At 40.8% G+C, this 15310-nt stretch overlaps 1 protein-coding gene and 1 long non-coding RNA gene across 6 annotated transcripts in view; one reads left to right on the forward strand and one right to left on the reverse strand.

Moving 5' to 3' along the window:
• LOC109550235 (uncharacterized) overlaps positions 1–15310 on the forward strand; it is a 110973-nt gene that overhangs the window by 77064 nt on the left and 18599 nt on the right. For 2 of the 3 annotated variants that reach the window (XR_002176673.3, XR_012327586.1), the window contains one exon: positions 10457–10548. The exons of the other annotated variant lie outside the window; for it this stretch is intronic. This is a non-coding gene — a long non-coding RNA (uncharacterized lncRNA). The remainder of the gene's footprint in view (positions 1–10456; positions 10549–15310) is intronic. 3 annotated transcript variants of the gene reach the window in all.
• The window catches only part of DCLK1 (doublecortin like kinase 1), a 325943-nt gene that overhangs the window by 4285 nt on the left and 306348 nt on the right, over positions 1–15310 (reverse strand). The window contains exon 17 of one of the 3 annotated variants that reach the window (XM_033843538.2): positions 11908–11981. The exons of the other annotated variants lie outside the window; for them this stretch is intronic. Coding sequence (XP_033699429.1) covers positions 11908–11981 — 74 coding nt within the window. The remainder of the gene's footprint in view (positions 1–11907; positions 11982–15310) is intronic. 3 annotated transcript variants of the gene reach the window in all.

Genomic DNA, 15310 nt, shown 5'->3' on the forward strand with positions numbered 1-15310 from the left:
GAAACTGAAGTTCGATGTTGTAGGTATTCCAACTCTTGGGCCCTATGCCTCCTTTTCCTGAGGAAACCTCATATGATCTCCAGGATGTGCTCTCTAGCCATAGCTCTGGAAGTTATTATGACATCAGGATTGGGAAGGGCATGACTTCATTACAGATTTAATGGGTGTGAGGAGGAACGGATCATTACGGAGAAACCTTACACAGAGGGCAGAAGAGCAGGTACAAAGCCTGAAGAAAAATGCAGAACACATATAAAAGTTGAAGGCATCCTTGTTTGAAAGTCCCTCTTTAAAAGGATGTAGCCTGGAGGTTATTCTGCTTTTAAGAGATTACTTTTCCTCTACAGGGATATATACCACCATTTTTCCTCTTGGAAATTTACTGTTAGCTTCTTCAAAGAACAGAGATAAATTTATAGCCAGCCGGGTTCTGAGAACAAAGTGAAAACTAAGCCCCTCATACAATTGCAGTGTAGCATTAGCGCAATCTCAGATCTAAAATGGGGCAATCAAAGTTCCAGAATGAAGTAATAAAGAAAGAGAGGCAGTGTGTAGAAACCAGTAAATGGCTTCATGAGGCTGAATTGTTCTGCTTTAAAAACTATCTGAATAACAGTGTTACAAATCAATGAGGAAGATAAACTTTAATAATTCACTTCTCGTTTCACTAGATTGTTAATACAATGATTCAATAACTGGTGTGTTGAAATGTCTACCTTTGATTCTTCGAAGTGTCGAATTTTTAAGGACCCTCAACTCACATACATAGTTCTTGGTCTTATACCCACCGATTTTATGATATTTTTCAGCATCATAAATCCAAATTCCTAACTTTATTTAAAACATTGTAAAGTTACAACACATGGTATTTTGCTTTCAAAGCAAACTGAAAATGCTCTGTTTGTGTAGAGTTGAATGTAAAAAACAGGCGTCTATTTAGTCTGACACATAAAAACCACTCTGTAGTTAATCCAAGAGTAATATAAACGCTTCTCTTGGTCATAAAAAATATTTTTATTTCTACCTTCTTGAGAAAGAAAACAGTCACTGGCATGGGACTAATACTGACTGACTAGTGGACTGAGGTTCTCTAGTGTCGGGGAGAAAATTGCACAGCGGGTTTGTAGTCAGAAATTTTGAGTCCTGTTCCGTCCACTGCTGACCATGGGAACCGTTCACTCAGTTCTCAGTTAAATAAGGAGCAGGGATAACACCCTCCCACCCTCCAGAGTTGCTATACATAAAAATGGATGTGCAAATGCTTTCAAAATGGTGAAGACTCCCAGAAATGGAAGGTGGTGTTTTGTTTTGTTTTTCTTTACAATGTAAGATATTGTTTTGAAATGAAGGAACTGCAGGTCAGAGGAAAACAATGCAAAACAAAGCTCTCATTAGAACTTACCTCAGAGTACCTTCCCTCCCTGCCTACTCTCACTGGCACCTTCTCCATATTTACCTCATCTCCCCATAATTGACTCAATTATTCCAAGTCACTCTCTTGGCTGTCAGCACTGAAATAAGCCATTTCTCCACCAATACTGTAACGCAGTTTATGCAGACGCTGGTGGCACTCATGGGCTTGGATGGTCCCATCCCCCTTATTTTCATGTTCATTTGTCCAGATGCTCATAAGGTCAGTCACATCCTCTTCCTTACTTGTCCCTCTGCCTGGACAGCCCTTGCTTTGTCCCATTTAAGCAGTCAGTCCTGGCCACTCCTGCCAGTTTCTCTAGTTAGCAGCTTTTAAATGCTGGCCTTTGTTGACGGGCCTTCATGCTCAAATGCTCCTGAGCTTTCAGTTGTGCTGATTCACCAGTAACTTCACAGCAGCTATTTTTGGAGACATAGCATGTCATGATCACAGGTCATGGAAAAGGGTGTGATGGTTCTTTCTGTTGGATGTATAGACTCTTAGAATTGAAAGAGCATTTATAAAGCATTCTTCGCCCAGGGCTTTGCCTTTACAGGCAGGGAAACTGAGGCCCAGGTATGTGGAGAGACTTGCCCGTTTCGCATCACTGACTAGGAATAGAACTCAGTTCTCCTCCCATGTGAGGCCCAGGCAATTTCTTCCCATTTAAAGTCTATTGAAACAGAACTCAAAGGAGCCACCGCACTCCAGTGGTTCCCTCCTCCGGTCCTAGCCAGGGTGAGCCAGGGAGGAGATAGCACGAGCAGCCTCAGAGGCCAAAAGACTAGAGCTTCACGTGCTGATGGCCCGAGAGCTCTCTCAGGGACAGCAAGCCAGCCTCTACCACGTGGACAATCCCATTCTAGGCCTGTAAACTCCTAGGGAGACCTGGGTCTGCTGATTGATAGACAGGCAGTTCCTGACTCACCCAGGTCCTTGCAACATTCTCAAATGCTACACAAGCAATGCTTAGTGCCCCCAACAGACTTGCTCCCAAAGATGACTGAGAGGGCATCACTGTCCACAGACCTCTCCTCCCAGGGCTCTTGCTTATTCTGCTTCTGGCTCTATGGACTGTGGTTCATTTTAAGAACCTCTCTGTGTTCCCATGAAGCCCAGTACAGCGATCACTGTGCATCCTGCCTGCAACGCAATCGACTCTGATGCACTGTCTTCCCTGCCACATTGTAGACTCTGTGGAGGGCAAGATCAAGTCTGGGCGTCCTGTCTGTGTTCCCCACAGCTCTTAGCACACAGGAGATACTCTCTAAGTGCTGTGGCTTTAGAAATACGAGAAAGCACAACAGAGGTCGCATTATTTCCCTCTAGAGCAGCCAACCCCCAGCCCATCCTGCACACAGCAGGTCCAATTTGTTTACAATTCCTCATAAAGTTGGACTCCTTGTCCTAACAGTCACAATGTGCTTACAATAAAAACTTCCAGGGTCTAGTTCCTGTTATTACTCAAAGCGATCACTGTGATATCAGCAGACCTCATGTCCCCGTTAGTGGGCACAGCATCCATTTAGCTTACGGTTAACCACACCTCGGTTTCCCTTTGGAAATCCCCCGCTCACGTAATCTGTGGTTCCAGTGAAGGGGACCCTACCTCCATCTCTGAGGGTGGGGTGCAGATGGGTTTGTGACCCAGAAGCAAGCCTGTGCTGACTGTGTTCGCCAATACCCGTGATTGGTTCAGGATGGGCACCCGGCCCAGTTCACGGGACATGAGGAGACTTTCACTGAGACTGCACATTCACAGTGAATCCCAACTGAGAGGATAGCAAGCCTGGAGCTGCTTCCCACATCCTGGTACCACGTGAAGTTCCAGACTAAAGCCGGCACGGGGAGGCAGAGTGGAGGGATGGAAAGAAACCAAGCCCTACCGAGTGCTGAATCCACACATCACTGAAGCCAGACCCAACCTTTGGACCTTTCAGATTATATAAAATCATACTTCTTCTTTTTGCTGAAAGCCAGTTTGGTTTGGGTTTTCTTCCCTTGCAATCCACACAGTCCAAACTGATATCTCCCTGAAGGTATTTTAATCACGCTCACCTCTGCATCCTGGCTTACCGTGTTCACCAACCTGACATCACCTCTCCCACTTCCTGCCCACTCGCATTTCTCTATTTTCCAAGATTTGATCAAATTTTACCTTCTGCATCACACTTTTTCTTTCTAAATTCCTCAGGCAAGTACTGTCTTGACCAAACCTTTGACACTTACTGCACACAGGCCTATTACCGTTCCTGTGCATATTTCCCAAATCCCATGCAAGCTGCTCTAGGGTAGGATCTGAAACTTCTTTGCATTTTTCCAGAATGCCTAGCAACTGTGACACACATATAAGGGACATATTAAATGTTTCTCAGTTAATACAGAATTAGATTATTTTAGGTGATTATGTACTTTCCGAATAGCAATGACAAAAGAAAACAGAACCCCGAACAACTCTATAATACAAAAGAGTAAGAAGTCAAAGGTATTATGAGTCCAATATTTAAGAGTGCAATTTGTTTTAGATAGGATCAAATGCTTACATTAGATAACATTAATCACCTCATATATTTATCTACTCAACAACTACATATTGTGGTCCAATTCCTTATCACAGTGAGCACTGTTATATATGATACCTTTAGAATTTTAAGTGTAGCTGTAAAATTAATTGCCTCTAAAATCTGTACAGTTAAAATTTTACAGTTGAATTCTGTGGCCCAACATGTAGTTCAAGACAGATGAATTCAGCAAAGAAATAGAAATAATAGGCCAACACATAATTTTTTAAAGTATTGCTATAAAAATATATATTATCCAACTGGTAATTTTATCCCCAGAAAACATTCAAAACATAACTTTCCCTCTGAAGCGCTGTATCATAGATTTAAATTCAGGGCCCTTTCAACCATTTCTGAAAGACTGCTTTCCTCTTTCTCAATCACAAAAATTTCCCAGATATCAAGGAAATTGGGTCTCTCCTCCCTAATGCCTATCTTTGTAAGGTAAGGTGGTCCTAAGTCTTGATGTTCCATTAAAACTTAAGACTTCCTAACGGATTTATTATTTTATTGGTTATTTTGCTCACGGTTTGCAGCTTTGTGGACCAGACATGAATGGACTTGCAGTAGAATTCCCAAGTGTTTCCTCAGTAAGTTATCACTTCATTAAAAGCTCGTAAGACAATCTGAAACCTGCATTATCACATTTTGGTGCTAAGTATCACAGGTTAGAGGTGAGCAAGAAATCTCTTGAGATTCTGGAGCTGACCAGTAGTAACCAAATAGGAAGCTCTAATCTAGTTATTTAAAATATGTACCCAATAACAACGGCTATGTCGTGTGCGGGGCTATAGCCAGCTAACAGTGGACTGGGGGATCCTGACAGACCAAATAACTGACCAAATAAAATGATAAGGAGAAACTAATATAAACCTGCTCTACATGAAAGAAACACTGCATATCCCTACCTCAGACCGCAAGCTCTTGGTGATGAGAGTGTCCTTAGGAGATGCTAGATGAAGTGTGAAAACAGAGGAACGGTAAGATCATGCCAGTTACCTCAGCAAATCTGGGGGCGACACACATAGCAGTTGGAGCTCTTAGAGAAATTCATATCCATCACGTTTTGGTGCCTGCCCTAACACCAAGCATGCGCGAATCAGAGACGGTGCTTGCCTAATACCCAGAAAATGTATTCCAACAACAGATAGATCTTTGGCCTTTTCTGTTAAAATAAAACAACACTATCCTCCACACAGTACTCAGATATTTTAAATCTTCTTTCTGACATTAAATTTGGAAATCAGCATAAATACCTAGGAGGTACCCATCTGGCCTATCTTTGCAATGTTATAGGAAAAATACAGCATGGAGGTGGAAGGTCAGGAATGAAGTGAGAATATGAATTGGAGCATTACTTTGTTTTTGCAAGTCTGAGTCACCCACATCTGTGTAATGCTTGCCTTGTCTGGTAGCTTTAGCTTAATCCCCTTGGTAGCAGCAGCAGGGGGAAGTCAGGAGAACCAGCTTTTTGTCCTAGCTCAGCTGATTATGTGACCTTGGACACGTTTTCTAACCACATCAAGCCATTTCCCAGTCCACAGCCTGAGCTGAAGGACAGTGCCTCACTCCTAGGGAAACTTCCACCTATGAAATACCTGAATATGCTTAATATCACCATCAATCTACTAAAATGGGTTATGTTTTTCTCTTCGTAAACAACAGGCCTTCCAGTCTATGGATCAAAAATATTTCTGTTCTGCGCTATGTGCAGGACCCACAAGAGATGTACCTCGTTTAAGTTCGGAGGCAATGTTTCCTGTCGTGGCAGTAATTATTGGATTTAAGTAACTGCATTTTTCAGAGGCGAACGGTGACTGTTTTTCCTTCTTCGCTTTTCTTAATTTATTGCCAGCCATCCCAAACAGTCTTCATTTCATTAATAAAAGAACATTATCGTGCATGTTGCCTTTGAGCCCATCCATTATTCATACTACCTAGGAGACTGAGCCAGGGATGCAGCTGTTGGGGCATTAATCTCAGGAACGCTCTCTCCTTTGCTTGCCCTTACTCTGTAGGGACTGAGTTACGATTTGCTTGCCACTTTGGAAATGTTTTGCTTGATAGTAAAATTAAACTGACACCTAGATTGATATATCCACCCTTCTCATTTTTTTTTTTTGGCTTGCTGTCATGCTTATTACGGTTCTGTTTCGTTTTGCTTTAACATCCCTTTGGGGTCTCGCCAGGCAGGAACTGCACAGTATCTGGGTCTAAGACACGGTATTTCCCTAAAGTGAAGGTGACCATTTAAATGGCAAAAGCAGGCTTCATGAAACCAGCGGCCTTCAAACCTCCTTTCTAGGTACCCATCTCTTAAATGTGATTCCGCATTTCCTGGGGCAGCGCGGCCCCATGCTTCCCCACCACGTCATAAATATAGGCTCCTCCCGCTGATCTGGTTCTTAATAGAATCCCACATTGGTCCAACTCTGCAGAGGGTTGCTGATGGCCTCCCATCAGGGGGTTAAAATGACAGCCACTTGCTGAGGTCAGGTTTCTAGAGGGCAAAATTCACGTGTTTCTTCTGCCCTACGGCCCCTGATTTTCTCACAGAGGAAGCTAAGCTGAGCTGCCATGTTGTTTTTCCTTCATCATGCCAGTAAACTAAAGGACAGCTGTAGGCACAGTTTATCTTAAGAAAATCTATGAAAATTTAGAACTTACTAAGCAGGTAGATTAAGGGGTAACTCCTTTTATTGCAAAAACAATTTTTTTAGCTTTGCCGAAGAATTACTCTTGGGTTGCTATAGTGGGATGCTACTGTAGAGCATCTCATATGTGATTTGATTGTCCAAACTCTTAAAAAAACACATTTATCTTCACAATCAAGGTTTCTCTATAGTAATGGTCCCTTCATGGGAAAATTCAATCGCTCATTAATTTAACAAATATTTATTGAAGTGCCTTCTATGTGCCGTGCATTCCACTAGCTGGTGGTGATACAGTTTTTAACAAGCCTGCCAGGTGGTGCTTTTTTTCTCTTTTTTTTTTTTTTTTTTTTTTTTAATTTGGCCACGCCACACAGCTTGTGGGATCTCAGTTCCCTGACCAGGGATCGAACCAGGGCCGCAGCAGCGAAAGCGCCGAGTTCTAACCACTGGACCGCCAGGGAACTCCCTGTCTTTTAATTTAGAAACATTTTTCTCCTACAACAGGAATTGAGAAACTTTTTCTGGGAAGACCAAGAGTTAATACTTTAGACTTTGTAGGCTATATGATTCTCTGACACAACTACTCAATTCTGCCCTTGTAGAGTAGAAGCAACCATAGGTAATTTATAAATGAATGGGTGTGGCTGTGTGCCAATAAAACTTTATTTAAAAACCAGGCAGTGAGCTAGATTTGGCCCATTGGCTGGCTGTAATTTGCCAACCCCTGCCCTAGAGGATAACTTTTTAAACTTACACTTCATCAGGATTTGGGGGGCTATAGAGTAAGTAAAATTTAATGCCCCAATTCATGAATAATCTAACATATAAGTTATTCAACAGTTTATCCCAATCAGAACATCAAAAAAGGTCACGGTTCTACTTTAATTACAAATGCTTGGATCTGGAGAGAGATCAGTCTTCCCAGGAAAATCTGTCTCTCGTGTGGTGTGGAGTGGATGACTCTATCTTTTCTGGGCTCCTCATTTGGGCTGGGTCCATGAAGGTGCTTTTGCACAGGCCACTCATGTCATCTTCATGACAGATGTGGAAGGTTGGTTGATAATACTCGTCTCATTTTTATAGATGGGGAAATTAAGAATCAGAGGAGGAACGTGTACCTTGCCCAAGGTCACAACACAGTAAGTAGGACAGGCTGGATCCAAAACCAGGGCTTCCTGACACCAAAGCCACAAACTCTCTGTGCAACTCTCCGTGCACAGAGCTGCCAATCTTTAATCAAGTTGGTTTCATTTCAATTTTCAAGACTTTTTAGTTTCTAGAAGTGTCATGTGTTTGACATGTATTTGAGAATTGTTTGACTTCAGCATATGGATATTTACACTCTTTCTTAATAGAATAACAGTGTGTCAATACTTATGATTAAGTTCTTTATGATTATTCTTTCCTACACATTTAAACCTGATAAAACCTACATCCTATCCGTAAACATCACTGAGGAACATACGGAGGCAAAGTATGGCAGGAAAGAATACATAGAATAGAGTGTAGGCATCTTTTTAAATCATAAAGGGGGAAAGAGGTTCTGAAGCAAGATGAAAATAAATACGATACCACAAAATTGTCCATCAATACCGAATCACCAGGAATCTCAGGAAAACATATACAGTTTACACCCAATCAGTAAGTCTTGGAATGCCATGGAAATTTCTCATTTCTAATAGCAAGTACGTTAAGTTTTAAAAAGACAAATATATATATATATATATATATATATATAAATATATATATATTGTTGGGACCTGCTCTTAAGGGGGCTCTGAAGGTAAAACGAAACAAAATAAAATCTCAAACAGCGAGCAACCTGTTGTTTGACTTGGTAAAATAACACAGATGTCTCCCTAGCCCTGTGTCTCTCTCTATGACCATTTGTGGAACTATAATACAAAGTACTGCGGCCCAGCTTTTGAGCCTCCTGGCCAGTAACTCACTTTTTAGCATCACGGTACAGCTGCCCTACCAAACCTCATACCTCCCCTATACTTTTCTCTGCAATCACAGTTTGGATGGTTTTGAAGTTTAAATCTATGCCTCTCCTATGTGTTAAGTGCTGGGGTACGGAGGGTGGTTAATCCCTTCCTAGAACAGAGGCCCCTCTCCTTCCTTCCTGCAGCGCTTTTTACACTCATGGAGCATGGGGAGACTTTTCTCGACGGCAGAGCAAGGCCAAGGCCACCATCCCTAAAGCAACCTGTGCCCTGCAACTTGCTGTGTGCCTTTGGAACCCTCTTCACACCACGTAGGGGGGTTCCTCTCTGGCTTTTGTGGGAACTGGTCTTCCAAACCTGCGCCGAGCTAGATGCATTTAACTGACCCCACTCCTTTTCACACCCGAGCACGACAGCATTTAATAGCCTTGCAAGGGCTGCGTACGGCTGCTGCCGCTCTGCCTCATTACTCGCTGTTTCAGGACAGTGCTTGAATCTAGTACGCACACGAGTCACGTCAGGCCTGACCTCAACCCCCCTTCTGTCCTAGCTCACCTCTGCGTTATCTCTCATTTGGCATTCTTAGCGTATGTCTTGTTTTGATATTTGTTTCATTTAATCAGGTTCTGGCTGTTGCCTTGTTCTGCGTGCAGAAGATGCAGGAATTCTTCTCCATGTGCTGCTGGCACAGTACCTGCCACAGGGACAGCTTCACTTGAGAGAGGCAGGGATGTGTGTGAGAGGGTGGAATGGCTCAGGCAGCTCATTCCTGGGAGAGGCTCACCTCCAGACTCTGGGGCACAGGAGCAAAAGGTCTCCCAGAAAAGGAAGCTATGCAGGATGCTGCTGCCCTGGCTACCGCTTGGAAGCATCCCTCTGTTCGAGGCAGGAGAATGAATGCAAGGAGGAGGCATGGCCCCCACCATGTCTCCAATCCCCAAAAAGCCTACTAAGAGGGACATGCCAATTCTGGGCACCCCGAAGAGCCGTTTCCCAAGCCTCTGCCCTGATGTGAGCTGCTTTACAAAACACCAGCTCCTCTCCCAGGCGTTCCGCTCAGAGCAGTGAAAACAGCCAGGAGCACTTGTAAACACAACAATTGGGAGTGGGGATGTTTCACCTGCAATGATTGCTTATGTTAAAAAGTTGGCTGCCACCATGGTTAGACAAATGCTCCCACTTCCAAGGAGATAAAAGGCGGGCATCTGCAATCAGTGAGGAGAGTGTGTTCGTTCCGGGCTAAATGGCATTGTAAAACTTCCTAATTAAGCATATACGCCGATGAGTTTTTAGCATCATTTCTCCAATTTAGCTTTACATACTGGGTGTGCTGTTTAGTACAGCATTATCTATAAACGTTGTTGTTACTGCCCCCAGCTGGAAAGCAGAGCAGTTTATGTGGGAAAGAAAAAAGAGATTATCTTCCATCTGCTCCTGCCCATTATTCAGGGATGTGTCATTTTGTCTGCTGATGGGAACCATCGCTAGGATTTTAGTCAAATGACCTTTTTATACTTGGCTACGTTTATTAATTACTGTTTATTTGGTGTTTTGCACTCACCCCTAAGCCCACCAATTTAGTAATATAATTTTCTAGAGGTTTTTTTTTGAAATTTATGTGTAATTTATGTTATACAAATATGCACAACTGTAATTAGACATGTTTGATGCCTATTTTTAATTGTATATCAACTAAACTCATAAATGTTTGGTTAATATGCCTGAGGTTAGGAGACATACAATTAAAAAAGGATGGAGCATGATTCGATTTATAGAAAGAACAAAACCAGGCAAAGCTAATTAATGCGGACAGACTGCAGGTCAGCATTTACCCTTAGGGCTACGTTGAGACGTGCACTCTTCAAAATGTGTATTATCTTTCAGGAAAAAGTAAAAGATGGATGGATCATCTTCCATGTAAAGAGTCTGCCAAAGGCAAATCATGATTGATTCGCACACCCCCCCGCAAAAGAAAGGTGAAAAATAAAAAAGTTCTTTCTGTATCTATAAAGCTATTTATTTAGGTAAATAAAAAGGTGAGTGTGCAACTCCTGTATGCAGACATGTCTAGAAGATACAAACAGCCTTCTGTGTAAAACTGACTTTGATATTTATTGAAGTTTGGGTATTTTCTTGCTTTCAGCAGGCTTAGAAATATCATGATCTTAGATATTTGGAGAGTTTGTCAAAGGGTGGCCTTTTCTGCATCTCTAATGCCTTTGATTCTAGTGTCTAATTAGACTAAAAAATTAGGAGTAATAATTGGGGGTTAAATTGTATATTATATATGTTATTCTTTCTTTTCTTTCCTTTTTTTTTTTTTTTTTTTTTTTAAAAAAATTTATATATTCCATGAACAGCATAAGGCACCATCGTTTGGGGGAAATGCCAAACCCAGTGGAATTTTTTCTTAGCAAACGCTAAGATGTGGAGCTTTACCTGGAGATCATTTCAGAAACATTAAGATGGAGGAGAAAAGTTGCCTAGCACTTCTCAGAGTTCATTCCTCATATCATCAAAACTCATCCTGCCTGTGGATAACTTAAAGAGACACAAACAATGCCCCTTGAAGGAAATGCCAGTGCAGTTGACTGGAATAGAAAACGATTGGATAGAATTCTTAACCCAGTTAAAAAAAAATCGATACCTCCCATAGTCCCTTTTGCTTGAGCAGATAAGCCAGCTAAGTAATCTGACCGTTACAAAATATCGAAAAATAAGTTCATGCAATAGCTAGTACATAAAGGGATTTCCAGGGGGAGAGAGGTAACAATAAAACAAAAACAAAATGAAACAAAAAGGTGGAGGATTTGAAAACACAAGCTTACCAACACACACAATGCATTCTATAGCTCACTGTGCTCAGAGGAGCTTCTATGACTAAGGTGTAAATGCATTGTTTCATCCATCTACTAAGGTTAAGGTCGGGCTTGATGATTTTAAAATGACAGTATATACTTCTATAGAACATATACTAAGGTACTATTGTTCTTCCATTTGTTAAGGGACAAAACACTAGAAATCATTGTTTTAATTAGCAACATCAGGTAAATGCTTTGACATTAACACTAAATATACTGTCCTTTTAACTGTAAGGAAAATTGATACTGAGCATGTGCAATGGAAAGAAAGCTGGCAAATGTCAGTGTGAATAATGGGGTGAAAAAAAGAATGAGGGGGTGTGGCATCTCAATCAAGATTAAAATGAAACTGATAAAGCAGCATATGGACTGGATAACAAATCAAAAGCATGTTTATCCACTGAAGGAACTGGTTAATGGAGACTGCCAGCACGTTGCCATGGAAACACTGACTTGAGCTGCACCATCTCATACCTTATCCAATACATTCCTGGTTGTTGGTAGTAGTCCAAAGACCCTGATCTCTTGATGGTAAACCCGTGGTCCAGCTGAGCAGAGAGAAATGGGGCAACTCAGTGGATCGACATTGTGCTAAAGTATTAAGACTCCAGACCAAGCTGTTCTTCATCGACTATATATGTATATAGAGTTACAATGCCTCTTCTGCAGGGTGACTAGCTAATATCCTAAATCTGCACATTGAAAATAAAAAAGGCGAGAAAAGACACTAATCCCCCATGAATATCTCGGAGGCCAATTTGTTAGAAAAGATCTAATTTGTCAAACAAGGTTTTGAATGCACACTTAATAATATCCTCTCAATTGCAAAAGATATAAACACGTCTTCATATTCTAGAGCAATGGAAAATGCTTTACAATAAAGTGCTGAAATCAGCTTTAGCCACCTAAGAGAAAGCAGATTGGACGCCCACCCCCCAAATCTTACCCCATGAAGCTTATGTTTGAGGCCTTCATAAATATGAAATAAAAGTAGAAAAGAATCAAGTTTTGAATCCCCATAAATCACAGCAATTTGGATTTCTTTCTTTAGGAGTTAATCTTCAGAAGCAGAGCTGTTCTTAAAGGTGAATCAATTACATTTCTGAACTAAAAAGGTATGGTATAAAACAATAAATTTTCTCCAAGAAAATAAAATGAAAAATAATTTTCGCTGTATATTAAAAATGCATATGTACAGTTAAGTGCTTGTGAGTAACAAAAGGTACAATAAATAGAAAACAGGGTAAGTTCTCAAAGTTGTTCCTCCTGGAATAAGTTGTTAGCCTTTGGCTACCTAGGAATAAAAGATTCAGTCCCCAGATTTGAGAAACAATAATCATGCTGTATGCCCACTCCCCCATTCTGCCCATGAGAGGATGCAAGTTGACCACCTTTCTTTCTGGAGAGGCTCATGAATGCTTTCAAGTGTGGTACTGGCATGATGCTGATGACAGTTTCTACTACAAAATTCACAAAGGCATTTCAAAAACATGCCGGGGCACTTGTTTAAACTAAAAACTGCTCAGAAGATTCGGTATTCTGATTATAAACTAGGCTATCCCAGTGTTCACGGAACAGCAATGTGAGATTTTAATCTTTTTAAAAATGTACAGTTCGTTTTATTTAGAAAAAAAAATTGAAGTACACTTGCTGTTAGGAAGATGAAGGCCTGCATTTCTGTTTCAGCCCAGGGATGGCTACTCAGTAACTGGCTCTTTATTGCCATCTACAGGCAAAGTGCCCCATAACTCCGCATTTGGGAATGCCCCAGTGCAGAGGCCTCTCGCTTTAGAAGGAAGCTTCCCACTATCACAATTATTTGCCCATTGATTAGTATGGATTTGTTCAATTAGACTGAAATGCTCTATTTGCACGACCAAAATGCAAAAGAAGAACTCAAAAGCATTAGGAAAATTGTTGGTTAAAATAATAAACAGCATTAAATGAGGAAAAATAAATTGGAAGTGACATCTGAGTCATCGGTTCTTCATCAAGCTGAGCAAATCTAATAATGCCTCCCTCCCATCCCTCGGCTCTCAAGAAGTCCGCCGTTAAAATGTCATCTCTAATTCCATTTTATGTCTATAAATTGCATTTTAATAACTTTTTGTTTCCCTGTCTCTGCTCTGTTCTGGGTTTCTTTGGTTTGGTTTGGTTTGGTTTTAATCCCCCGACCACTGGGAAAGGCAGTGGAGGAACAATGGACGCAGACTGTTGTAGTTATAAGGACAGCAATGGGTTTCCACCTAATCATGTCACCTGACCTAAATGTCAGATACCTTTTCTCCTTCGAGAAGGGCTCTATGATGCCCGTGAGCCTCCAGCTGGTAATTACTCTCCCAGCCAACTCGAGGACCTTAATATAAAGTTATCATTTGTCCTCTCTTTGATCTTAATAATGTAGGGGGTGGGAGGAAGAGAAGAAAAAAATGACAACACGAACAGAAAACATTAAGGTTCAGAACCATGAATGCATGTTAAACTACACTCATGTCATAAATTACACCTGTGATTAGAGTCTGTTTGTTATGACAGTATGCTCTTTTCTCCTTTGTCATTCCGAGAAAGAAAAAGTGTCATGAATTCTTTTATGAGCAGATAGTGAGGTTTCTAACTAAGGGAAGAGAACTACCGGTTAAAGACCAATGATTTAATTGCTGATTTTCTGAAAAAAACAAGCTGATACTCTGTTCTAAACAGTATATATATATTTTAATTTTAAAGGGTGTATATAATTTACGAAAAAGCACTCCTATAATAGAGGCAGTTTAAAATAAAATACATCATTTGATAGCCTCTGGGGAAAGCATTCATGCCCATGGGAAAAAATTCTGTCTGCATGAAATCTATGCTGAAATCAGGTTTTTTTTTCCTGTCTATCAAATAGAAGTCATAATAGTATTATATTAATTACAGAAATTTCTATCATGTGGGTGAATCAATTATATTCCATTATTAAATTGTCAAATGATCTTTAGAGAATGCACCATTTATGAAAGCTGTTCCTTCAACCTCTCACATTCTGTCTCACAGCAGAAGATTGTTCCTTTGCAATTATACTTTAGCTTGAGTTGGGGATATTATTTAATGCCAGGGCTCCTTTATCTTGTGATGGTCCCCTGAGTCTAATTCTGTGCACTTTAAGAATGGGAACATGGTTATGAGGTATACATTGACGTATCCAGTGCTATTTTGAAAGTTAATAACAAAGGCAGCCAACCTGGCTCGTTTCTAACTCCCAGCCCTGCCCTGCACCTAGTGACCTACCCCAGGTTCTTATGGAGGGTGTGGACATTTATGAGGGAAAAGCATTCTGGAGAAGATGCATAAATGCATATATTATGGCCGGCCAGCTTCTCCTGAAATAACCCCTGAAATTTACAGCCATATTCTCTTTCATGTTTGAACTATTGATAGTGTTCAACATGTGAATTGTGCAACATTAGAATTGACAAGGCGCTTTTTCAGATATTTCTCCAAAATGTCAATTATTTTGAGCCTGAGTTGATTTTTTTCACAACTTTGTAGTGGATAAAGAGATTAAATAAGCTTGCAACTAATGCACAACTCAGCATCACACGGCCCATTTTACAATTTATATTAACCAGTTGGTACAGTCTCCACGGAAACATATTAGTGATGAACTGAGAAACTGATATTAAATTGCATTCAAAATGGTCCAGTCATAGAAAAACAAAATCAGTTGGACCTTTAACCTTCAAATACTAACTGAAGTTTTTTTTGGAGATCTACTTAGCTGATGTTTTAATAAACTCACATGGATTAGGTTTCAAAATTTATCCAGGTTTGATTAAAGTAGCATTTCCCCTCCCATCTGTGTTGTCTGTTCATTGGAGAATTACCCTGAAGTTCCTGC

This window comes from Tursiops truncatus, chromosome 18 (assembly GCF_011762595.2).
Source record: "Tursiops truncatus isolate mTurTru1 chromosome 18, mTurTru1.mat.Y, whole genome shotgun sequence".
Classification (NCBI taxonomy): Eukaryota; Metazoa; Chordata; class Mammalia; order Artiodactyla; family Delphinidae; genus Tursiops; species Tursiops truncatus.